The sequence below is a fragment of the Hypoxylon trugodes genome (genome assembly GCF_022578975.1).
Source record: "Hypoxylon trugodes strain CBS 135444 unplaced genomic scaffold F4822scaffold_4, whole genome shotgun sequence".
In the NCBI taxonomy this organism is placed as follows: domain Eukaryota; kingdom Fungi; phylum Ascomycota; class Sordariomycetes; order Xylariales; family Hypoxylaceae; genus Hypoxylon; species Hypoxylon trugodes.
In genome coordinates this window covers 552,232-577,411 of record NW_026250019.1, presented here as the reverse complement: position 1 = coordinate 577,411, position 25,180 = coordinate 552,232, and the positions used below count along the sequence as shown (strand labels likewise).

At 47.3% G+C, this 25,180-nt stretch overlaps 8 protein-coding genes across 8 annotated transcripts; 3 read left to right on the top strand and 5 right to left on the bottom strand.

The window, feature by feature from the left end:
* Positions 1 to 203: 203 nt before the first annotated feature.
* F4822DRAFT_199506 (uncharacterized protein) lies at positions 204 to 700 on the bottom strand. Its single transcript, XM_051453702.1, has 2 exons — positions 588 to 700; positions 204 to 517 (listed from the first exon to the last, which is right to left on the bottom strand). The coding sequence occupies exon 2, from the start codon at positions 496 to 498 to the stop codon at positions 265 to 267; it is 234 nt and encodes a 77-aa protein (XP_051315183.1). The 5' UTR covers positions 499 to 517; positions 588 to 700; the 3' UTR covers positions 204 to 264.
* Positions 701 to 6,123: 5,423 nt separating this feature from the next.
* F4822DRAFT_427760 (putative nucleoside transporter) lies at positions 6,124 to 8,082 on the bottom strand (the record flags this gene model as incomplete). Its single annotated transcript, XM_051460793.1, has 6 exons — positions 6,124 to 6,278; positions 6,334 to 6,843; positions 6,903 to 7,413; positions 7,470 to 7,579; positions 7,740 to 7,770; positions 7,843 to 8,082. The coding sequence occupies 6 exons, from the start codon at positions 8,080 to 8,082 to the stop codon at positions 6,124 to 6,126; spliced, it is 1,557 nt and encodes a 518-aa protein (XP_051315182.1).
* Positions 8,083 to 9,745: 1,663 nt separating this feature from the next.
* On the top strand, positions 9,746 to 10,903 carry F4822DRAFT_427759 (uncharacterized protein; the record flags this gene model as incomplete). The annotated part of the gene is made up of 1 exon (XM_051460792.1): positions 9,746 to 10,903. One exon carries the CDS (start codon positions 9,746 to 9,748, stop codon positions 10,901 to 10,903), a length of 1,158 nt encoding a protein of 385 aa, XP_051315181.1.
* Positions 10,904 to 11,135: 232 nt separating this feature from the next.
* F4822DRAFT_199354 (uncharacterized protein) lies at positions 11,136 to 11,795 on the bottom strand. Its single transcript, XM_051453700.1, has one exon. It carries the CDS (start codon positions 11,719 to 11,721, stop codon positions 11,368 to 11,370), a length of 354 nt encoding a protein of 117 aa, XP_051315180.1. The 5' UTR covers positions 11,722 to 11,795; the 3' UTR covers positions 11,136 to 11,367.
* Positions 11,796 to 13,394: 1,599 nt separating this feature from the next.
* On the bottom strand, positions 13,395 to 16,008 carry F4822DRAFT_199335 (MFS general substrate transporter). Its single transcript, XM_051453699.1, has 6 exons — positions 15,346 to 16,008; positions 15,067 to 15,256; positions 14,907 to 15,012; positions 14,820 to 14,846; positions 14,550 to 14,769; positions 13,395 to 14,487 (listed from the first exon to the last, which is right to left on the bottom strand). The coding sequence occupies exons 1-6, from the start codon at positions 15,673 to 15,675 to the stop codon at positions 13,510 to 13,512; spliced, it is 1,851 nt and encodes a 616-aa protein (XP_051315179.1). The 5' UTR covers positions 15,676 to 16,008; the 3' UTR covers positions 13,395 to 13,509.
* Positions 16,009 to 16,424: 416 nt separating this feature from the next.
* F4822DRAFT_398181 (uncharacterized protein) lies at positions 16,425 to 19,316 on the bottom strand. The gene is made up of 6 exons (XM_051457677.1): positions 18,859 to 19,316; positions 18,725 to 18,802; positions 18,045 to 18,614; positions 17,752 to 17,994; positions 17,390 to 17,688; positions 16,425 to 17,334 (listed from the first exon to the last, which is right to left on the bottom strand). The coding sequence occupies exons 1-6, from the start codon at positions 18,987 to 18,989 to the stop codon at positions 16,706 to 16,708; spliced, it is 1,950 nt and encodes a 649-aa protein (XP_051315178.1). The 5' UTR covers positions 18,990 to 19,316; the 3' UTR covers positions 16,425 to 16,705.
* Positions 19,317 to 20,921: 1,605 nt separating this feature from the next.
* F4822DRAFT_199301 (uncharacterized protein) lies at positions 20,922 to 22,912 on the top strand. The gene has a single exon (XM_051453698.1). The coding sequence runs from the start codon at positions 21,109 to 21,111 to the stop codon at positions 22,801 to 22,803; it is 1,695 nt and encodes a 564-aa protein (XP_051315177.1). The 5' UTR covers positions 20,922 to 21,108; the 3' UTR covers positions 22,804 to 22,912.
* Positions 22,913 to 23,354: 442 nt separating this feature from the next.
* On the top strand, positions 23,355 to 24,772 carry F4822DRAFT_199291 (coatomer epsilon subunit-domain-containing protein). Its single transcript, XM_051453697.1, has 4 exons — positions 23,355 to 23,895; positions 23,952 to 24,094; positions 24,156 to 24,394; positions 24,453 to 24,772. Exons 1-4 carry the CDS (start codon positions 23,502 to 23,504, stop codon positions 24,559 to 24,561), a joined length of 885 nt encoding a protein of 294 aa, XP_051315176.1. The 5' UTR covers positions 23,355 to 23,501; the 3' UTR covers positions 24,562 to 24,772.
* Positions 24,773 to 25,180: the final 408 nt, after the last annotated feature.

Here is a 25,180-nt window from a genome sequence, read left to right as displayed (position 1 = left end):
TAGCAAAGCCATGAATCCAGCATGTTTCTGCGGATCGACGATGAAGGGTCTCTCCCTTCCAAAAGCACACGCCATGCCCCTTGATTTTTGTGTAACCCGATTATGTTGCTTCCCTTATGCCCTTGCTATGTCGCATCCGTGAACTCCCGAATGAAATCCCTTAAAACCCTCATGCCAATACAGAGAAAATAGAAGGGAATGAATATATGATGTTATGTTGAACATCCCTCATATAGATTTGCTTGATCACGTCCAAGACGTTGATCAGTTATGCAAAGCCCGTTGCCAGTGATCAGGGTGGAAGCTCACTGGGCTCGGAGGTGGCGGAGCCGGAACATCCCAGTCACGCTCTGAGATGGTGCGGATGGGGGCAGCTCGCTTGCTTTCCTTAGTAGTAAGGCTAGCATTCAGGCTGGTGAAGAGGTCTGTGGTAGTGCTAAGGCGTATGGTCTTGCGCGGCGGCGTAACCGGGATCGGTGCTGCGATTTGGCCAGGCATGTTGATTGATGTATTGTTTCTATGGATAGGAGTTAGCATGGGTTGAGGTTGGGTCGCGAGGATAGCTCGAAATATATGGGAATACTCACAATTTGACTTATGAGTAGTCACGAATGACAAAGATGACGAAAGGTTTGAATATTTGGAAGCTTGGGTGGAAGCACAAATAATTTATGGTTTGTGAGAAGTGCTTGCGAGTTTGAGGCGCTGAAGTGTGATCTTATATATCGGTTGCCGAGGCAGGTGCAGTAGTATGGAAGTGTGGAAGAGCAGAGTTGTTGGATGGAAGGTAATAGTAAGGAGTAGTGGTCGAAGGTCGAAGATGGAATAAAAGAATGAAAGGTTTAAGTTTTCAGGATTGTGAAAAAAGTAGGGATGGCAAGGGCATAGATATAGAAATTATGAGAAGGTGCAAAGTCGCAAAGGCGCAAGGACCAAGGACTAATAAAATAAAAACAGGAGGTTACAAGTTACGGGAAGGGAAAGGGCGGTGGGTATGCACAACGGTGTGTCTGTACGTATGTGCCTGTAATGTGCGTGGGCTTGTAAAAGTAACTTTGTAGAGAGTAGGTAAAGTTGTACACCCAATAATAAGACTTTGTCTATTCCTTGGATTATTTTATTATTTTATTTTTATTTTGGTTGTATTTTATCTTTTTGCGGCGGTCACCCCACGCACCTAAGATGGTAAGGTCTTAGCAAAGCTGATGCCGACGGGAAGAATAGACGGATGATAAGGGTTGACGCTTTTAACGCACTTCCGTCCAAAATGTTAGATCCCGAGACGTAAATTGCCCGCCGGTGGATGTAAACTCTCGGTTAGGCAGGTGATTTCAAGTCGGCAGGTTGAAGAATATGGATGCGGAGAAGAAGCTGGGCAAAGGGGCTCTGGTGACTAGTTGGCCAGATTAGACGTCGCACTCCGAATATATGTTTATGTCAAAACATTCAAAGTGGACGTGGATATATTGGGGGGGATGTAAGTGTGCGTATGTGCGTATGGATGTGTGTGCGTGTGTGTGGGAAAAGGGGGCCAACGGCATGAAAGCATTGGGGGGGAACGGTTGCAGGTATTTATTAAGCCACTAGGAACTTTTGAACCTGAGATGAGACGAAAGGAGACTCGATTAAATGACCTCCTCCGGCAACCATTGCTAGGCACGAATATCTAATAAATTAATACCTGGGGAAGTTGTACACGAACAGCCGTGTGTCATATTCCAACCCCAGATTTCACTCATTCCGGGGACCCGTCACCCCAAGGCACCGCACCGTTTCTAAGATACAATGCAATGCTTGCTATGTCTAAGAGGACCAAGCTACCCAAGCTACAAGCGAAGAACTTACCGAGTTGAGTAATGCACGTACCGGGTACAATTAAAAAGTATGGGGAAAGGGGGCCGGAGTACCGGGACTCTGGGGGAAGTGGATCCGAAACAATGTAGAGAAAACATTGTAGAGGTACCAAGCTTGTAGAAGAAAAAAATAATCATGTTACACTTAAGTTAGTTTGCCCATAGGCATTCATTAGAAATGATATAAAATGAACTGGCATGACAATGACATATCCTATTAGTTGCTAAGTAAGGCACACTACTGCACCACCATGGTAGGTTATGTAGGTATGTATCAATAATGTACATATATGTAGGCAAATAGGCAGCATTAGTAGGAATGATGGAATGGTAGTATTGGTAGCCTAAGCCTTACCTCTATTTCCTGATAATCCAATCCAAACCTCTCGGGTAAGGATATATCTATTTCTGCAACTTACCTTTGTGTTATGGAACCTACGTGGCAGCGAGTCATAGTAAGATTCCTACGCCGACTTTTTTTTTTATTCATGTAAGCCTCCCTTCGGAGTATTGTAAGAGTCGAGTACTAAACACGTAGCGCATCGAATCGACGGTTGGCTAAGATTTCAGCTAGGTACGTGATCCATCAGGATCGGTTCGGGGCGAGATTCCACGAAACCTATCTGATCAAAATGAAAATAAAGGAAAATAATAAATTCCAAGACTATCCAGGGCTGCTATGAAGCATGTACCTAGTCTAGCGGATAGCGGATCTGGGGGGGCCGTTTACGTGCTAACATCTCTTTGGGTGCTGCACGCCGAGGCTTCGGAATATGACATGACATAGCCAAGGGGCCAACCCAAATAAGCTATCATGTACCTACCCTTCAGGGCTGAAACGAAAAGGAAATACAAGATAAGTGCCGCTAGCTGTCCTTTTCCGTACACGTGTACGTAAGGGGTAACCCGTAATCATAACCCCGAGAGTGCCTAGCTTCTTTTTCTTTATTATTTTTCATTAAGACATATCAACTTCTCAATAACTGTAACAGGCAAATAACCCGCAGATGCCTCAAGTCACGTTTTGGAGTATTTCGAAATAGTGTCGTGTGCCGTACCTTTAGGGTTGGAAAAGACGCCGGCAATAGAAAAAAGGGTGAGGTGGAGGGGAAGAAGTAACAAACAAATCCAAAACGGTAACCAATGCAACTTATTTACTAGCCGAATCGTGTAATTAAAATGCGTGCGTACGTACCTATAGAGAATGGGTAGTATTAAAGAAGACTTACATATACCTACATCCGTATCGAGCATCAAGTCCATTATGAGCCATGTCGGTGTGTGTTAAAGGTATTAAAGGGAGTGTGGTTAGACATTGGATAGCAACAACAAGGGGATGAAAAATTGTCCTTGGTTCCAAGTTTCAAAGCTTTTTTTTTTTTTTTTTTTCGAACAAGTTACTAGGTAGGTACGTGTACGCCGTAACTACCAAGGTATGAACCTTGGAAGAAGATTCGTACAACATGATAATTGACGGGCCAATCCGATTGCTAGGAAGACCGAGGCATAGGGGGTCGATGGGAAATTTGTCGCGGCGCCTCATATTGATTGAAAGGCTCATAAGTAATTATTTAGGAAGTGCATGTCCCCAGACTAGTGTAAAACAGAAATGATTGGACCATCCCGTCTTCCCCGGGCTCTCCGGTCTTGTCTTAAGTGGGGTTTCATGTGGGGTAGAATAATTCAAGCGGTGGAATGGAAGCTCAAAAGAAGAAGCCAAGGGGAAACCAAAAGAACTAAATCAACTAAGCAAGCTTGCGACGCTTCCTTCCTATAATTTTGGAGGGACGAGGGAAAAATTGGCCATGCGGGAGGGCAAGGGCATTGGTCGACACATCCATCCATCATTAGCAGAGTTTAGACTAATAAAGTGGATACATAGGTTATTCCAAGCTTGGACAAGCTAAGGTTGTCCGCTACACTACCTCGATGACCCCAGCAGCAAATCAATCTACCAAATTCTAACCCTAGCACATACACAACACCTACACCTTCACAACACCGCACCTCCATGGCTACAAAGTACGGAAGTACAACACCTAAGCACAGCACGTAGTAACCCCCCAAAGGAAGCCGGTCTAGCAGCAACAACTGTCACTTCACCCCCCTAGCTTTTGCTTCTGTCCTCCCCAACCTTACCATACCTTACCATGCCTTCCCCCCCTCGTCTCCCGCTATTCCGCCCGCCCTACTGCCTGCTGCTGATGGATGATCTTCTGTCTTGTCTACTGAACTTGCCAGTTAACGTTACCTACCTTACCCAGCCTGGGCGTCGATCAATGATCAGCGGTTTCTTCCCGGGACGACCTACTGTGGCCATATCAATTTACAGGCCTCTCTACTGTCGCATTGGGAAATATTTGATTAATCTTGTTACGAGATTGAAAGAAACGAAACGATTTTTTCAACCCCGTTCAAGAAACCCTCACCGGCATACGGTTGAGATACCTCGGATAGAATTGCAACAACGAATAGTAAGCTCGGTTATTATATTCGTTCCTTGCCCGAGCCTGCCTAAGTGGGAATTAACGATTCCTTACGCGACAAAAGGAAGACCGAGGAATAAAAAAAATATCTCACCCAGCCAGCCAGCCGGCCGGCCAACAATAGATGGATGATGATGTAGTGCCCAGGCGGACCTTCATTTCTACCAAATTGCCCTGTTTAATACCGCGCAATAATATCGACGTTATACAGTCTATCCCGTCGAAGCTGAGGGCTTACTAGTTTTTACAATAGTCTCACGGATCACGACGGCGTGTCGCCTGGTGTTAGTTTAGGTACTTAGGTACGCCTAGGTACACCCCATCGGCTGATGCGAAATGCTGGCTGAGTCTCGTCATTTGTGCTCGATCTTCACTAACCACATTACGAACACGCATCCTTATTAATTTTCTAACCCCCCACCTTCGTAGCCGTTCGAACATGCTTCATCGTACAAATCCATCGTTCCATCATTCGAGATCTGACAAAGCTTACAGGTGCTGCCTCATTGATTCACAAAATCATTTCCTCCTGTTCCGCTCAACAGCGGTTATGGAACGTATGTTATTCGTGAGAATGATGCAGTTAGTGCTTAGCCATGTCGGATTTTGATGAGACAGTGGCTCCTATTTGTCTCCTCCTGGCACCATCACGTCCTCCAACGACCGGCTTCCTGTTCAAGACGATAGCTTCCAGGGATCGTGCCAAAGGCCCGGAATTCGCATGTCTCGATTAGAAAAGCATGCCACGTCGGCATTACGTTACGAGGTCACAGTATATCATACTCTAAGGGTCCTAAGCTGCAGATGCAAGAAGGACCCTTAAAGACCCTTAGACCCTTGAGGTTGCTGTCTCCACGTCATGGGGAACGAAGGAAATCAGCCAGTTCGTCCCCTATCCCAAAGCCTGCATTCATGCAAAGTCTATGCTAGGAAGAATTGCTTTCTCAATTGGCTGTTTCTTTGAGATGGGAATGCAGTGAGTTGTCCAAGGCTGCGGACTCGGACTGCTTTCCAGCAGAAGTCCACTAGTGACACTTATTCGTTGGTCTCGTGGCGAGCTATGAAAAGACCGGACTTGATCGAATTAATCTATAGCTCTCGAAATCTTGCCAACTATCGCTAATAGTTGTCGATTCAACAATTTGGGGTAGACTACCTCCAGTATTTAGGGGTCCATAGGGGTCCCATACCACACTCCAACCTCGTTCGGGACTCGCTGGAGACGAATTGCATATTCCCTTTTTCGGCATTACGCATCAATCCAAATGAGGGGAGTTCCTTCCTTTATTAGTCCGCCCGTGGGAATCACACTTGGCAATATGCACGTCACGATCTCTAGTGAAGCCACCAGCATATCGTGTGACGATGCCGTGGGGTTTCTACAAGGTTATAATGCACCTAAATTGGTTTCCCCAGTTCAAGGTGACCGACTGCAATCCCCTTTTATCTTTCCGTGGGGTACGGCCCCACCAACTTACGACTTACTACCCAGGTATGTATCTCGCCGGCATGATGCTAACAGCAAGCTGTAAGACAGTACCTAGGATTGATGTATGTATGTATGTCTTGCCAAATACCCTTGCGTAATTTTTTCGGCGAGCTTCCTACTCAAGAAGGACATTTATAAAGCCGACAAGCGTCATGTACGCGAGCTATCTCGGTAGAAGATGAAAGTATTCGTAACGCAGAGTATCATCGCAGCCCTGTGCAAGTTTGACGTCGAACCAGGAAGCCGTACGGACTAAGGCATGCACAATGCCGCTTCTGCCTGATCTTCAGCATGTTCATTTTGCCACTAGCCTTATTTCCACGAATCGAGCCGGTACGTAGACAAAAAGGGTCAATAAGAAGCAAAGCTCGTTTCCGATATCACCACCCAAGTCACCGATCAGCTTAGCGACAACACCAGTATACCAGGTCGTGGACATGCCAAGAACAGCTATAAACCTAGTTAGCGATATACTACCACCGATTACAGGAACTGTAGGACCGACCTCCAATGATCCCGCAGATGAAAGCAGGTCCGCCGGCATACCCGAGGGGTAACATCTCGGGTTTATTCCAAGCTTCCAGGTTGTAATTGTTGAATGAACCGCGACGGAACAAGTAATGCTCGGATACCAAACAAACGAAGACGGCGGTCGCATAGTAACCCAATAGAGAGAGAAAGTCCTGCAGGAACACCAAGAGACGATCACTTCCAGCCACACTCAAAACGACGATGGCACCGAAGCACAGAAGGGTCCAGATGAACCTTGGCACCACCGCTAATGCACGAGCAGACAGCTGTATCGAAAGAGCTGCACTGTACATGGATGCGCTATTCAAACTAATGGCCATAAACATCAGCAGAAACAGGGTCAACTTAGCGAGGCCATAAGGGTAAATCATTGCTTGGATCAAAAACCCGACACCTATATTATATTGCTCTTCCCACAACTTATTATTTGGCAGGGCCGAGGCGGCGACGGCTCCCGCTCCGCCGCATATGCAGGTGGAGATGACTTGATGCTAGTCAGCCAACGCTTTATACGAACTTGGGGGTGCTAAGCGTTACACTCACAAAGACCCAGGAAGGTTAGTAAGAACACTGTAACCTTGGACGTGTTTGCTGGGTATTCAACATAGAAATCCGAGACGTAACCGGCGCAGCAAGCACTCGCGCCGTACATGATCCCAAAGAATGTTAGCGCCGCCCCGGACCCCGTTACTCCACGCGCGGACGGCGGAGTCGCGAGATCGCCATATTTAGCGACTTCTCCCAGCATGATAAGGAATACGACCAGGAATACAACCCAGGCATACTTCACATATTGATACACCGCTTTCAACCCAAGGAAGGAGAATACCAAACTCATCACGCTGCATATGACAACACCGACTTGAGTCCCAACTTTACCATCCGAGAAGGCCGACAACGCTTGTCCCCCAGCAATCGATCCCGAAGCACACCAACCTATCTGTTGGATAACATTGAGGATGGCAATGACCTTTGATGGGTACCAGCCTAGGGAGTATCGGCAAATTGAGACTTGACGGAGTCCCGTTGGCGCCCCCATCGTTGCGCACCAGCTCTGTGAACAGTCAGACCCGCAAGATTCCCTTGGTTCGTCGTGGGTATAGAACCCACAGTGACAACGGCGCCCGCGGCCGTACCGAAAACAATGACTTGAATACTCTGTTGCAAATCCAAACCTAGCTCCCAACCTAGGAAGCCCGTTGCGAAGGTACCGAGATTTACTACAACATCTAATCAACAGCTACTTCTTTCAAGTAGATGATAGGAACATCAGAGTATGTCTTGGGGGTGACAGCCCATGGGGCCATCTCATCCAGGAAGCGTAATCTGCTAAAGACAGGAAGGCTCGGGAAGGAGAGCAAAATCATTGATGATACATACAACAACCGCCCATCCAAAAGCCTATCATCGCCTAAAGTTACATCAATTTCATGTCGCTTTTTCAACGGACAAATACACTGTCTTTAGGACTAGGGACACTCACCCATTGACCTGACCAGCTGGCATAAAATGGGTTCCTATCGTTCGGTAACTTGCGCTGGATGCTGTGGGATTCGACTCCTAGCCTACGATCAAGGGCTTGCTCCCAGCCCCGCAACCTCTCCAACAGTCCTGTCTTAGGTGCATCGCGCGAACTCTCAAGAATATTTTCACTTGATGAGTCAATCTCGATCCCACTAATTGATTGTTCATTCTTTTCTTCGTCGTTCGTTACGCGATTCATGTTGGGCGTAGGCGTATGATGTCGTACCCCTAAGGTAGTGTATGAAAGGAGAATAAAAAAAGTGAACTGTCTTGTGGCATTATACATCGATCGGAATCAGGGGGACTAGAGGAACAAATATGAGAACGGTGCTGCTCTATCCCGTGCTACTCCTCAGCCATCTGCCCTAGGTAATCAAGCGAGACATGCACCGGCACGGTGGCACAACGCGCTCAAGATACCATATGTAAGTAAGATTTTGTCCATCCCGTGCCAATGAAGGTTCGTCGCACTAATATAAATGCATAGGTCAAGACAAGGGACAGCCTTCTAACATCGTGAATTCTGTCTACATCGGCATCGCCGCTACTTTCGAAACCTGATTCACCCCCGGTTCATCCCTTCGTCAACGGCAACCTGCATGACCGCAGACGGGATCTATCCAGCAGATTGGCTAGCTTATAAATCTCTTAGTCTGCTCTTGGTTTCCGATCCGAGTTCGCGATAATTGGTGTTTCACTACGATATGCAATCCGGTGCTCCTCACCAGCTGTTGCCGCGATCCGAGTCCATATGGGCGTTACCTAGTTTTCAAGGTCGCGTAACGATGGCTTTCGTCCAATGTGAAAATCTCTCCTAGGCAGTAGGTCTTAGGTGCCAAAGTACGTATTTCCTATACCGAAAACTGTGTTATAAGTGCGCTATCATCGTGGACTCATACACGGGAGATTTTTTAACGTGAGTGCTACACGAACAGCCGAGACATAGTGATGTCAGGTATGTATACACTCAAGACACCCATTGTGATGATTTCTCTTCCGTCATCATGGTCCACCAGTATGCCCAACAAAAAAAAAATGAAAGAAAGAAAAGCCATTAGTCTACTCATAGCGCGACCATCGTAGGTACCTAGGTATAGAACGGTCCTAGAATGATCTTAGAACGACCTGAATCAATTATAGGGCGGAACCCATCGACACACAAAATCTCTCGTAACATGGGATGTTAGAAGTACCGGAAAGTACATGTACGCTCACATAAAACCCAATATTTCCACCACAGAGACCTAAATTATGTATTTCCAGCAACGGACCTCCTTATTTTATATTTATTCTGATACAACAAGCAATTATCATATCCTTAGTAAGTCCTTCCGAGCCCGCTGATTGGTTGCTACGATGTACGGTACGTCCCATCCCAAGATACGAAACCATATTGTAAGTATCGTCGGTTTGGTCCTCCGAGTGGTCGCAGGCGCAGAGCCGACCTACCCAATCATATACATTAAGTACCTAGGTACTCAGGCACACAATCACATGGAATAAATCATTTCTTTAGGCAGCATTGTATCCCCAGCCTCACCCTCACTAATTGTACCGTATGAACACGCCGTATCTTACCCCTTTAGATCTCGGGAGTAGTGATAGCGGAAAGATATACGTATCAGCGGTTCCAAAATGAATCGGGTATTCGGTTGATCGAAGTTCTAGACGAGTTACACGATGGCAGTATCACTTACACTATCCATCAATTCGACGGCGATGACATTGTTAAACCCAAATATTGTGCCTTGTCCTACCTTTGGGGAAATCCTCAACCAAGGGAGAGAGAGCTTTCCTTTGCGATAGATATGGTACATATTTTCCACATGGTATTCATGAAAACCTATGGGGGTTTTTGAAACATGTGTGGGACCAGAAGTTGTTCGGTCGTCTGTTTTGGACGGACTCGCTTTGCTTGGATCAGGACGAATAAGGAGGAGATTGCTCAGCAGATACCGCGAATTGGAAGGATATACGCTGATGCGGAGGACGTTATTGTATGGCTGGGTCATGATCAGCGGGGTGAAGGTGCTCTGAAGCTTCTCCAAAACTGGAGCGTGCTTGAGGGTAAAGAGGACGGGGACGTGCCTAACGATGTTAGGGAGGGGGTGCATTACCTTCTACTCTTGCCATACTGGAGTAGGGTGTGGATTGTGCAGGAGGTCGTTCTAGCGAAGAAAGCTCGCGTCGAATGTGGCCGCTCTTCTCTCGATTTCGAGGAATTCTGTTCAAAAGCCCGCTACTTCCGGAAGGAGAAGACAGAACTTCAAAACCCGCCTATGGCCTGGTCTTTGCTCGATCTCCGGAACAAACGGACTAAACGACCGCTGTGGCAAATTATCAGGAAATCCGGGAATTACGAAAGTACTAAGATGGTCGACAAGGTCTACGGGTTTCTTAGCTTGGTTGATGACCATGACGATAGGATCAAGAACCACCTTGGTGTAGACTATGATAAGGAGCCGTCAGAGGTCTTATGGGACCTCGTTTTCGAGGCTTGCCCGCCATGCGACGAGCTTAATTGGTTCTTAGTTTCTCTGAGCTGCAGGTTAGAGGAAGAAGCAGATTTTCAATCGCTGCGTCAATATGCGAGATCACCTAGGACTTCGTCAAGACATGCCAAATTCGCTAGAATTGCTCTAGAGATATTCGACGCGATGAATGTTTTGAGATTACACGTCATGGGCAATTGGGACGGAAAAATGGAACGCATCTTAAAGCTGGTATCGTTAACGCCAATGACGGAGGCTCAAAGCGCGGCCATGGTAGGCATTGTTTTGACGATCTATAGAGAGCAGAATCATTTGCAGTGGATGACCTACTGGCTGCCAAATGGTGACATAGGTGACATTTCTCGGTGGCAGTGTGCGTTCCATCGCTCTTCTGGCAATCCCAATGGGGCACTGCTCGACGGGAATTATGTCAAGGGATATCCGGGTGTGTCTATTAGTCCGGGACAGCGCACACTTTACGAGTTCTGCGCTGAGCGTTGGGTCGATCACAACTCTAATATTTCCTGAATTTCAGGGCTTCGGGGGCCGTTTTCGTAAAAGATGGGACGGTAACCGAGGGTTTTGCTTAGCCATATAATCTCCACGCGATGCATAAGACGAGGTATTATTTTCACTAGTTTTCCTCCCAGCCATTCCTCTTCCAACCACTTTAAATTCAACTCTCCAGATGTCAGGGGATTCCTTTCATCTTCGAGCTCGGCGTGCGGGAGTAGCTTCCTCGCTTGTGTGAAGTCTTCCACGTCGATGTGAATGGTGGTTTGCTCGGCGAATAACCCAAAGAGGCCTAAATCTAAAGCTTCTTTGTGCGCAATGTGTAAGGTGAATTCCGCCAGGACCATGCGACAATTCGTCCGCTTAACAGCATGCTCGAGAGCCCATTGAGATTTATAGAAGTTGGTGTGAAACGCATCCAAGTAATTCTTCATGAATAGGTCGCCGTCTATGCTCAATATGATAGTAGGGTCGCCGACTCATGCCTTCAATCCCGTAGTCTCCTTACGGCACCGCTTTAAAGGGGTCTCTGTGTTGATGTATAGGGAGTCTACCTTCCTATTCACCCACACCGAAACTTTTGTACCCATGACTCTTTCCCTAGATGCATGCTTCATATAATAAGCATACGACTCCCAGCAGACCTTAGAGATCACTGGTGCATGGGGGTTCGGTCTCAGTATCTTGTTCATCCAAGGACTTCTCTCGTCCCTCCAGTAATGGATTGAAATGACGCGGTGTGGGAGGCAGTAAGACCACACCTTCCAACGGAGCTCCAAGGGAAGGCACATGAACTTGGGGAAGCTCTGCGCTACGCTAGCAGACGAGTCCATGGCGAATCTCTCCGGCCTTGGGGCGGTACTTGGGGTTCAATCGCTCTGTTAAAAACTAAATTAGCATTAACGACGCCTATATTGACGAGATGCCGAATCCACATACCAGGGTTGGGTCGACAATTGACGATGTAGTAGGTGTGTCGGATTTCGTTTCGCTCGAATTGAAAGCCGACGGCTTGCTCCGGATGTTTATGAGTAAGGGCTATTATTAATAGCGAATGGTGATGAATATAGGATATGAGAATGCCCGTTGAGTCGTCTGGGAAATAATGTAGTTGTATGATCTGAGTGGATGATTCTGAGGATGTAAATAGGAGAGAAGAATGAAAGATTTATAGTATAAGACCGTGAAAAACCAATCCTCTAGGTGATCTTCCGCGTGCTATAGAGGTGGTAGGTGCTTACGGGTCCCATTAAAACCGCGTCCATAACTTCCTTCCGATGAATATAACACTATTTCATCCCATCTTGTATGGGCAAGTGTCATAGTTTAAGGTTTGGTATTTGCCCGTAGCTGTGACTAGTCATTGGTGTAAATGCAGGATGTTACGGCGTATGTTGCGGTAGTAGGCATATCCGTACTAATTAACTAATGCAGCTGACTAGAAAATAAATACGGGCCTCCTATTGACAAGTGCTGCGCATCCAAACATATGCATTTGTGGGGAAACAATCTTGCCGATTCTGCTATCGAAGAAAACGTAGGGAAAGCGTATGCCGCATCAGTGAGCCGTAACACCACGTGCTCCGGGCCGGGAACTCTCGGGCAAGGTTTCCGGTCTTTAAAGAGGAAGTCACTCTCGCGCGGAATTGGTCCCAGCTCATAAAGACTGCACCGTAGCCAATAACGGGCTAGTAAGATTATCAGTATCTTAAACCGGGAAGGAAGTTACCTCACAATAGGTATAACCCCCCTTCCCCCCAATTGCCAGTCGATTGCGAGCAACTAGGGCTTGCGCACTACCTGAGATATACACGAGAAAAATTCTGAATGGCGGGCGGGCCAATGTCGTCCCTTTGTGCTCGAGTCTAGCTGCCCCTTGTAGAATGCCCCTTTATCCCATCTCGGGTGGAAACCTTTAATCCTCTTCTAACAAGGGCACCAGCCATCCCATTGTCATACTTCTCCCATCCGAAGATACGCGGGTATCAGTTGACCACTCAGATCTCGCATAAGACCGATAAAGCATTGTAAACAGGACAATACTTTCAGGGAGGCAACCGCCGCCCCTTTTCCATACAAGACCATTGTCCCCTTGTCCTTATAAACCAATTCGAGCTTACACCTACTCCCGCGCAAATGCCCAACCGCAAAACACCAAAGAATTTTCACTTCACACGCGCAGGCGCAATTGATAACATCCACCACAGCACTCCTTCTCAAATATATATGTGCGAATATACAATCCCGGCTTTCACCTGCGGTTGCCGCGCCGTAGGACCGTGTAGATTGAGCAGACAGTGCGGCGCTCCTCGCGCAGGCTGCGAGACCGATCCGTCGATATTAATTATCCCGCGGCGGTGCGACGACGCTCGAAATCATCTCAACGAGTAATTTGACTCTGCTCGACATTCATTAGGCTGGAATAAGTGGTAGTGAATGGAGCCCCTTAGTGTGGCCGGACCATACTATACGCAATCAGGTAACAACATGAAGAAAGCGAGGGGGCAGGATGTATATACTCAATTCAAACCAAATCTATACAAATCCATATCTATCATACCTCATAATGACCCGTAGTTTTCTATTCCATGGCGTGTATCCAAAAATGAAAATTCTTATGCTTATTTATTCCCATCTTCGTCATCTTCATCCCCTTCTAACCATATTTCGTGACCATTCCCTTCTCTAACAAAGAAACTTGCGATAAAACCGCACACGGCGATACCAGCAAGACCCCAGAATACGCCGCCGACTATGCCATGGCTTAAACATTGGCCGTAAAGCCAACCGCCTAGGATCGGTCCGACGGTTCGGGCGAGACTACTGGCGCTTTGCCCGAGTCCGTGGACGGTACCCAGTACACTAGGATGCGGGGTACAGTTATTGACCAATATCGTCTGAGCAGGTAGGGCGAAGGTCCGTCCCGTAACTTGAATGAACAGAACGCCAGCAATAGCCATCCATATCCAAGGGCCTGTCTTCTGACTAGGAGGTTCTGTCGTTGATGGTACGATTGATAGGAACGGAATAAATACGTATGCGACAGGGAACAGGAATAGACACATGCGCCACGAGAGCACGGTACCTAGACGTGACGACATGCGAGGGTACAGGAATAGCTGCATTGTAATACCAATTACACCCAAGATCGCCATAGCCATACCGACGGAACTCGGAGGCAAGCCAAGCCCACCAGTAAATCGGAAGGGCAATTGCGGAACGAAGCCTGGCGGATGTGGATCCTTCGGGTTGAAGACGGGCGTTGAGAGAAAAACGAACCATAGCGAATTAAATGTACCAACGTGGAATGCGAGAAAGAAATGAGCAACGAACGTAAGGGTCACATTCGATGTGAAAATACGGCGAAAAGGTAACCTAGTCTTATACCGGCGTCTAGTGGTTAGTTTCTTGGATGTCGGTGCGTCTTCAATGGAGTCTCGAGGTGTGACAGGCGACATCTCAAGACTCGCACTTATGCTAGAATCTCGTGAGTGTAGACGTGTATACGCTATGGTCGTTTTACGTCTCTTGAACAATGAAGTTAATTTGTTGCCCAAGATAATTCCGATGTCGCGTCTATCTTGGAGAGCGTCGTGTGTCTACAATATGTCAGTCAATAGCCCAAGACAATTAAGTTTAGAATGAAGAATATGCAACGTACCTCTTCCAAAAACAGCCAACACAACATTAGGGCAATAGACAGAAATCCCGCACTGACGAGATTCGGCGTAGCATAGGGGAATTTCAGGAAGAAACCTATGTTGCCGAACGTATCGGGAAATGAACCAGCTGGATCCGATAGAACGCCACCTAAAACTGGACCGACGATAACGCCAATGTTGAATGTCATTGGTAGGATTAGAAACGCTCGAGACTGGTACCTATGAAACGATTAGACAGGTCCATTTTGGGATTAAGTTATGAGACTTACTTTTTCTCGCGGACTATCTCGCTAATCCTGTAATTGTCGCCATTAGCACGGGTCATCAACCGGTGTACTTGGGCTTTTGTGGCTTACATGGTTCTCATTACTCCGACATTGCCGTTAGTTGCGCCCCCTAAGCATCTGAAGAATAGAGCTTGGTAAAACGTCGTCGAGAATCCGTATCCAACGCAGGAAATAACTTAACATTCATGTTAATAATATTATATATAAAAGTATAAGGGATAAAACATACGGGTTCCCAGTAATCCTATCAGAATAACTGTCTTACGGCCGGCCCATGTGGAATCAGCTACACGACCCCACATCATAGCCGTGAAGAACTGGGCGGCTGTGAAGCTCGCATGGAGAAGACCTGCCTGACTCGAGATAGTAGAGTCCGGTAGGCTTGGATCGAACCATCGTAGCTGATAGAACATATACGACTACATTATGTCAGCAACGATCTACCCCTAGGGCTTGGCTTTCACTCCATTTTAGGCATGCGTAAGGATATATCAAATGATTACTATACCTGCAGAGATGTCTGGACCAATGGCTCGCTGAGTCTAGCTAGGGTGATAACAGTCAATTGCTTTTTCTTAGGTAGATCTTTCCAAGCCACTACTTTCTTAGATGCGTCGCTTGGCCTTCTTCCTCGTTCAGCGAGTGCTGCATCGGACGTGTCGATATTCAAGGTGCCGCCACGCGACGCCACCAGTGGAGTTGCATCTTGTCCGTTCTCATCTCGGATACCGAGCCCAGGTGTAGGCACAGCAGATTCCTCCTCGGAATCGAAATCGAAATCGCTTAAAGGGCCTCGGTCTTCGTCATCCTCGATTCCATCGTACTTGCGGTCGCTCATTGACCGTTTTACCAGCGCAGGAGTATGTAATTCTATGTGGTCCGGGGCTCGGAGTTATATTCACGGAAACGGACAGGGGGTATTGCTTATGTTCACAAACGAAGATCTCTATATTCAGAGCCTGGACAGTAGACCGATATAAACAAAGTAGGTAAATAGTTTGATATTTTGATAAATATTTGAAGTCTTGATCGAAGGCAATATTCAAACAAGAACCTGAAAAACAAGATAGCTTGGAAACAGTATACACTAATCCATCTCTGGCATCGACAAAGGAAAGGGAAAAAAAAATATCGCTCTGTCAGGTGCAACGTCAACGGCAGGGCAGGCCGATCTTCTATGACCGACCTAGCCGAGTCTGCCCTGGTGCCCAACTTTTTAAGTGGACAGCGAGTGGTTGAGGAAGGGCGACAAAGTCCCCGATGAACGGGAACGTGCAGAAGGAAAAGATAAATCCAATGAACGGCCGGCACCGGGAGCAAGGGTGGACCAATGAGGCAATCAAAGGGTGGTTGATGTCACCTTCTCTGATTATGAACTTGATATCTGATTGGCTCGTCGGAAGAGTCATTGCCCCAAAGAGGTGGATCATACAGTTGAATTGACCAATGACGCGTTCTACTGCAAAGCTAGCAAACCACTATGTCGGCCCAGCCATTCAGCTGTGATTACCCCACCCAATCAATTAAGTGCACGGGCTGCAGGCGAACACCCAATTCTAAACTCTCATGTACTCCTTTTTTCCCTATTAACTGTTCTGCTTCACAACTGAAACAGTTGTATATGTCTCTTCCGAGACACTCCAGAAAGAGTACGGAAATACCAACCAATTTTGATCAACCCCTCGCTCCTATTGCTTTCTACAACGTGATACAAGCCTCGACAAATTAACACTGCCCATCGATGTTCAGAGACTGAATAACTTGCAGATATTATGTCTAGATATATCAAGAGTAGTGTTCATTAGTCATTTACATCTATTTGGTATCTTCGTGAAATCAACCTCAATACTCCCAAGAAATCCAAATCCCTAAAATTCTATATTCCAATTCTCATCCCCTAGCAACCCAAACACAAACGGATTCCAACCCTGATTCTCCGGCGCCCAATAACTAGAACCACCCATCGCCGGCTGCTCAACCGGGTACCCCAGATTCCCTGGTCCGCCTTGTAGCTGAGTCTCGAACCAATTCTTAATCCACTCCACCTTCGTCGAGTACGTGTAAAAACGATCGTTCTTCTCGTCTTCGGAGGTATCCGGCGTTAGGCTTGTGCCGTATATAGCCGCTGCCTCGGTCGCTTTCTGGTTGCGTAACGTGATAGCGCTTCGTAGGGTCGCGGCTAGATTTTCTAATGTCGTTGGGAAGTCTAGTAGACGGCGTGCTTCGTCGAGATCCCATCCTTCGATGTCTACTAGTAGGAGTCGTGAAGTAGCTACGAGAACGAAGAGGGCCTCGGAGAAGGAGGTGAAGGTGCGTGATAGGAAGGCTTCTGGACTCATCGAGAGGTAGGCTGCTAGGAATGATCGCGCGGCTTGTAGGCAGTAGAGCATGCATTGCCGTTGGTGCTGCGCTGCTATTTCGTCGGTTGGTCGGGAGTGGTTGGATGCTGGTAGGTATAGTCGGACTAAGATATAATTATGCAGTGACCAGAACATGACTAAAGCAATTGTAAGTCGACACTAATGGTGAGTGATTGGACATGCGGATCTTACCAAACTGTCGATGTTCACGGGCCATATTTGTGAATAACTGGTCGAGTCGATTCCGAATTAACTGCATCTCGTCGCTCATAGCAGTTGTGAACACTTTAGGAGCGCCATCCGTCGTCATAGATGGTGAGGGCCATCTTTCCGATATCTGTTCTACGATCTGCTGGAATCTGATCATCTTCTCCAAATTGAAGTCCCTATCGAAGTCTGCATTGAAATCCGTCGGACGGATGAGTGAGTTCAGACAACGGTTCACATATTCCCCTTTTAACACGCCGTCCCTGCCGAATTGTGCAGAGTTGCTAAAATTTGGTCAGTTACTCCTCATGAGCCAATTGATTAAAGGCGATCCCTGGTTAACTTACACCGAAAGAAGGTATTGGCACCCCAGAAAAGCTCGCTGTTCTTCGGGGGTATGCGATTCCTCTAGGACTGTGGTCAACTCATGTCCTATCAGGGCTTCCCTTGCATCCTTTGGATTCACAGCGACCATCATCTTTTGTTGCATAGTTGGGGGAGGCCGCGTGATGGCAAGATTATGGGCGTATCCCATCGTCAGATAGGTTAAGTAAGTGATCTTCTGGTCGAAGAAGAAATCATGTCCACCCCTGCAACATGAGTTAGCATATACACTACGAAGGTGTCAGATTATGCTCACCATGCTATGAAAACCAGCAAGCCCTGGAGTAAACCCAGGTCTCGCTTCTCTAACACCAACAGATGCTGTCCTATGTAAGCGAGTATGCTCTTCTTGATTTCCCTTTGCTTCGCAAGGGTAAGCTGAGCCGCCGTCAATAGGATAGCCCTAAACAGAAGGGGCTTCTGGGTTAGGAGGTCCTGGGCCGAGATATCGGCACCGAGAATAACGAACGGGAAGAAAGGCGTATATTTGGTTTTGAAATCGGATACCGCTTGTTCGGCTTGGTTCCACGTTATCCCGAATCCAGGTTGCTGTGGCCTTCTAACAGGCGGAGGCGAGCGTGCCTCATTGAGGAGAAAAGGGTCTCCCCGTCTTAGGCTATGTCGGACGCCATCTTTGATGAAGATAGTAGTTAAGTTACTCTGGGGACCCTCCGCTGCTACTGGAGAAGTTGGAGAAGACCTGGTACTTTCATCGGATGCGTTATGTACCATCCCATATGGGCCAGCCCCCAGTAAGACATGGCCATAGTTAGGCTGTCGAAAGGTGGGTTGGTCCTCTGGGACACTGTTCTCAGGCACGACGACACTGTTACATTATTACTTTAGGTAAGCATGGACTGGCTGATCTAATGTTCCCGACCCCATACACGGATTTCCAGGACTAAGGCTCGGGATAATTCCTGATAGTGTACTTACGTTGCAGGTTTCACTTGTCGTGGTCTTCTTAGACTCTTAGTTGTTTGGGGAGTACAAGAAATGTTCATTCGTCGACATCTGGGTAAGTTAGCAATCAAATTTAATATATGATGCATAAATTGGTATGTAATGACCTATCACATCCATTGTCGGCCCTGTTGTCCTCGAAGTGGCAACGGGCCTTTGCTTTGGTGCAAGGAGCACATGCCCGTTGGCGTCGGGGAGGGCTCGCTGGGCGTTCAGTAGGCTGCTGTTGGCCCGGCATGCTTCACTGCAGTCTCAGTGTCCCGACCTACCGGTAGCGAGACACTTCGGAGTTTAGGTGACGTTACCCAAGACTGATCGCCTTCCAACTAGTACCTAGGTAATCGTTAACCCGCGGTCTTACGTCCGTTATATGAGCCTCTATCCACAGCCGTTCCTAGTTGGAAATAGGGCCAAACCAATGCTTAACCCGTCAATTAGTGGTATTTAGATAAACAGATACGCATAGAGAATAAGGGATAGAGGAGATGCAAAACATTCGATCAATTTTTAATGTCCAAGTTACTTACACATTCGTCTTTACGCGTTAAGTGCGTGGAGATAAGACGGGTTAACGGTAATATATCGGGTTAGTATAAATAAGTTCATACTGATATTTAATATGGGAATCCCAAAATAGACTATCCCGGTTTTATTCCGACGAGAGTTATTTAAACCCGATTAATCCCGGTTCCTTTCTCGGTCGCTAATTGCTCCATTACAGCATATTAGTATTTAACTGCCTCAACCAACAGCCAGGGTTGATGATTTCTAGCCTGTCTCTATAATCATATTTATGGGCTATGCAAATCCTACCGGGCTTGAGCCTATGTTTATTATTCCGCTGAAGCCAACTTATCATGTTAAAGCTTTGATCCTAATCATTGCCTCCAACAACAATACCTCAATGGCATTCTGATCATAATGTGTCTGAAATAGTTGGATCACAGATGCAAATATATGGGCCGATAAAGCGAAATGCGGCAATTCGTCCAGTTCTCGCCTTAAGAGGGGGATATATCGTCGACAACGGACAGTTATTGTACTACACGAACTGGATACTTTTCTATCAATGAAAAAACGAAAGGGATCGTTTGAATACAGGTATCTTGGGAAAGAATACTACTTGCCGTAGACGCAGAACCGCAGGTTGTCCGAATGGAACTTAACAGACGAAATTCCATATGTTAGAGCAGCACTGGTTTTTTACTGCGTAGAATGTGGTATAGCGATGAAATCGGTGTTGGAGTTCCCGGGTTACAAGATGCGCTACCAAAATGCGTGATGTGCGGATATTAGTAATGATTCTTCGGACTGCGTTCTCTTAACCTGGCCAATGTGACTTTTTGGCTACGCCATTGCTAAGAAAACTTCTCGATTATGCTACGTGGGTTTGCCCATGAATGGCCGCCGAGACTCTCGGAGGCGAGACCTCTATCGCGTCAAAATTGGGTGAGCACACATACGAGATAGCTGGACAGAACTTTAGCATTAACGAACATGTTAGCATTTTCAACCAGGCCAAATATGAGAAGCACAAGAACATTGGTTAATTCGCTTCAAACGTCATATGACTTGATATTGATTCGGTTTTGTATATCACCTTGGCAATGCCTTCGCACAAAGGATCCTGGGTGCCTTTGAAGCGCAAGCTATGGCCGTTGAAGGGTCCTGAAAGGTGACAACATACTCGGCATTGCTCGCCTCCTGTTGAATTAGACGTATATACGTTCCAATGAATGTCTTCCACTTACTTCGTTCGTAATATATGATTTACGTGACTAGTGGTACCTGGGTGTATTGTAGAGTGCTAGTTTGGCCAGTATGTACTGCTCTTTCATCGGCGCCGTCGCTCTAGTCTCCGGCTCGGCCCGGGTCACCCGGGATGTTGACCGGCGTCCAACGTCTCTCGGCGGCCTCCATGAATGGTCTCGGCGCTGCGTAACGGACTATGCTCGTAGAGCTTGTCGTCGTCGCGTCACCTGATATGTCTCCGCCTTAATTGCGATTCGTGTAACCAGCGTTGCGCATAGCTAACGATGCGAATATCCAGCGCTGCTAATGTTTTCCCCTCCCAAAATCCACTTGCCTTTCAACTCAAGCACCTTACCTCAAACTTTCCCACCCACTCTGCCTTTTACCAGTTGTTGTCTGAAGGCATCCCACACATCTTTCATCAACAACTGTGTGTTCCCGTCATCAGGAACACGCCTTCATCATCAATTGTTCATCTCCAAATGGACATTCAATTGTTTTGAAACAAAAATTCATTTGATTTCAAACATTTATTTCAAGCCCTTGTCCAATTCATTGAAACCCCTCCAGTCCAAGACTCGGCGGTTTTCGCCTACCCGTCAGCCATGGCCCATAAACGCTCCGATTCCACTTCCTCGAGTGAGGATCCCTTCCATCTCGAGAAGTATGTTTCTGCCTGTAATCGAGCTTCGGCCTACGAGAACGCGCAGTCGCGAGAGCACACTGAGAGCCCGGCTTCATCTTCTACGAAGCCCATTCCCATCGCCGGCGCTAAGGAGAAGCACACTATGCGCCGAAAGATCTCGGCCAAGTTATCGTCGTTCAAGGACTTGTTCGGCAAGGAGAGCAAGGATGCGAAGAACAAGGAGATGTCTGAGGAATACATGGCGATCATGAATAACGCTTTAATGATCCCTAAGCCTTTGAGTATCAACAAGATGCCACAAGACGCCGACCCCGGCAATGCGACCGGCGAATACAACGGCGAAGGATCCGGAAGCAATAGAATGCAGGATGATCGCTACGCTCCCCTTGAACCCTTTTCCAGCTTTTATGGTTCGGACGACAAGCCTCTTCCTTTAATTCCACCCTTGCGATCGTCGAACCCTGACGACCTCGCGGCCGAGATTGATAACGCCCTCAGCGAATTTCGACAATTCGAGCTTAGCCCTAACGTTACAGTCCAGACTTCGCGTCTCCCTCCCCACCAAAACGGGTTTATCCAAGCCCGCAAGGCGCCTTCTCTTCAGGATATCAGTCGCCGACAGGTTGAAGCAGTAGCTGCCGGTCGCCGTCCCCGTTATCCACGCTACGACCATGTCCTCGAGGAGTACATAGAACCAGGTTCGGACGACTCAGAGGATGATACACTTCCATTTCTAGACGTGTACACCAGCCAGGCAGCGTTGCAGGCAGAAGGCCACCTGAACTCATCCGAGTTGGCCGAGCGAGAGTTTGAGGGCGCCGCGGAGGACACCCCCAAGGAGATTATGGAAGACGCTATGGAGGACGTTATGGAGGATACCGCGAAGAGCACCGCAATTGACTTAGGAAAGAACACTCCGTCGCCCGTCAAAAGTCGCCAGAGATCCCCGACACGCATTCCTGTTCCGAACAGCAAGCGACCTGCCACTCCGGTTCGCCGCTATCGCTCGTCTATGCACATGTGTGACCAAGAGCCTCTCAAGCTTAACACTCAGACGCTACTCGATCCCCCGTCTCCGCCGGCCCACCAGCCTCAGCTACCTCCGAAAGAAATCAAGGAGAAGCCTGCGTCGCCCACCAAGATCCCCATTAAGGCTTTACAGAACCCTCTACTTCGATCAGCTCTTCCGAGATCACAAGGCTCCCGAGGAGATCTTAAGGAACTGCGAAAGAAGCGCGCTGAATCCGCTAAGAAGCAGAAGGAGGTTGACGAAATTGTGAGAAAGGCATCAGCTATGTCCCAGGCCGCAAGCAAGCTTCAAGAGGCAGAGAGCGCCGACGAGAACGCTCAGACTTCCGCCGACACCGATGGTGCTCTACCTTCTCAGCCCCAGCAATCTGGTGGTGACTCTGACAACACCGAATCGAATGTCAGCGGTCTCACTTACGAACAAGCTGTGGCGCAGTTGGCCGAACTAAACAGGGCATATGCGGTCCTGGAGAGAGCACATGACTTTAGCACTGATGCTATAGCGTTGATCGACAGAATGGACCAAGTGCTGGCAGACATGGGAGTTCCTGGTCCTGACGAGGTTATCGAGTCCGATCCTGAAGACGCTCCTCAGGGTGCCTCCAAGAGTGGCCCCAAACATTAAACTACCATAACGGCGCTAAGGGCGAATCACGCCTATATCGTCACCTTTTGGAAGTTGTTTTCATTCATCCGGCGTAAGATGGTTGGGTTTTCAATTCCGGTTTTCTAATGACAGAAAACGACGGTTCGGTGTTTTAGAGGCTATCGAAAGGATATGGCCTATGGAAAGGGGATATTCTCAATATCTGAGTTGAATCCTAAGTTTTCGATGCGTTGAGTTCAGGGCTTGATACCAATTTGCCTACCAATCCCAAGTTTATGGGGGTATACCGGCAAAATCGATCGAGCAGTGAACAATACCAGAATGGTTTTGCTACGAATTCGACGGGCTCCTGCACGGAGTACACAATACGATATTTTTACGATGAATATGAAAAAGGATAATGAAAAGAGGAAAAGGAAAAGGAAAAGGGGAAAAGGAGGAGAAGGCTTCGGAGTTAGGGGTAATGCGAGCTGATAAGCCGATAAGGTGATAAGGTGTAGATAACCACAAAAACATTGCACAGACCACGTTGCGTTTCTCTATAGTACAAAATAGATAGCTTGCCAGCTGGCGGGCTTCTGCCAAAACTCTGTGGACAACAATTCGTTTTATGCTAGTGAACTAGCTCGGTCTGCTGCTAAACTGCTGAACTCTAGATATCTAATAAACCGCCAACGACGAACAAATTCGACCAAATCAACGATAAACTACCCAACATGGATCCCTACTCGGCAGAAGGCGAGTTGATCAACATCCACAACCACTTCCACCAAGGCCAATACCAAGAAGTAATCGACTTCGACACATCCGCTCTCTCAGCCGATAATGCGCTACCCGCACGAGTACTTACCCTTCGAGCGAAGATTGCTTTAGGACAAGCCGAAGACGTGGTCGCAGATGTGAAGGGCGCAAGTGAGCCTGAGTTGTCCGCAATTCGTGCTCAGGCACAATATAGCTTGGGGAAGACAGATGCGGCGGTGCAGGCTATCGAAGAATTAGCTTCGTCCTCCGGCGATAACCAGACGGTTCAAGTAATCGGAGGCATAGTTCTACAAGCTGCTGGAAAGTCAGAGGAGGCACTTGCACTTTTGTCCCAACATTCTGGTAGTCGTATGTTCACTCCCCCGTTATCAATTCCTCCGGGTTGCATATTAACGAAAGATTAGTCGATGCCGTCGCCTTAATTACACAAATCCACCTCCAGCAAAACCGAACCGACCTAGCTCTCAAGGAAGTCTCTGCAGCACGACGATGGGCACAAGATAGTTTACTTGTCAACTTGGCAGAGTCATGGGTTGGACTGCGATTGGTATGTATAACGAACTACGTGGAAAATCTAGTTACGTAGCTAATAACCATTGCTCTTTTAGGGAGGAGACAAATATCAACAAGCCTTCTACGTATACGAAGAACTCGCCCAAGCCCCCTCGACATCCTCCATCATATCCCTCGTCTCCCAAGCCGTATGCGAACTTCACCTAGGTCGTGTTGAGGAATCACAAAGTGCTCTCGAGCAGGCCATACAAAAACAGCCCAACTACGCCGAGGCTATCGCTAATTTACTCGTTTTGACTATCGTGACGGGCAAGGATCCCGCCGAACTTACAAGGTAAATCATGTCCACACCATATTGGGATGTATCTAGTTTACTAATACGTTTTTTGTAGCTCCCTTAAGAAAACAGCCCCCGAACACCCATTCCTCGTCGACCTCGAAGAAAAGAGTTCCTTGTTCGACAAGGCTGCTGCGAAGTTCAGCGCGAAAGTATCGGTCTGAAAAGGGGCAGGGCAATAATATAAGAGTTCTGAAGATAAAATGATGATATACTCGGATAGGCATTGGAGGATGAGCCCAAAAGAAAAGGCGGTACACCTTTGATTACGATAATTGATGAACATGGCGAACACCTTGCATTGCGTACGTTGATTGTGAATTTATTTCCGTCAGAATAAGAGTGGTCACGCACGATAAATCCCGCGAGCTGTGTTACATGAGATTGTCGAGGACTTCATGGGGATATGTAGCAGCATTCATACGTATTTCCAAATTGGGTACTCCGATATATACTGTCATTAGGGAACGTGAAACGTCACCAGTTATCTCTATCTATGCGAAACTAGTGCAAGGTTCCTGAATACTAGGGGACTATTAAATATAGGATGAGTATACCTAATGGCACAATTCCAATAATCTGACATCATGGATATGTTGAGGGGGTGTCTCGAGACTTATAACTAGGAATTAGGGAAAATATGCAAATGCACAATGACGCCTCTAAGATTATAAAATGCAAATGTGTAACGTTGGAAACAATATAGCGAAATATAGTGAGGGGGAGTAATTCTATATGACAACTTTGACAATGCATCGTGATCACATGAAATCCTACAGAACA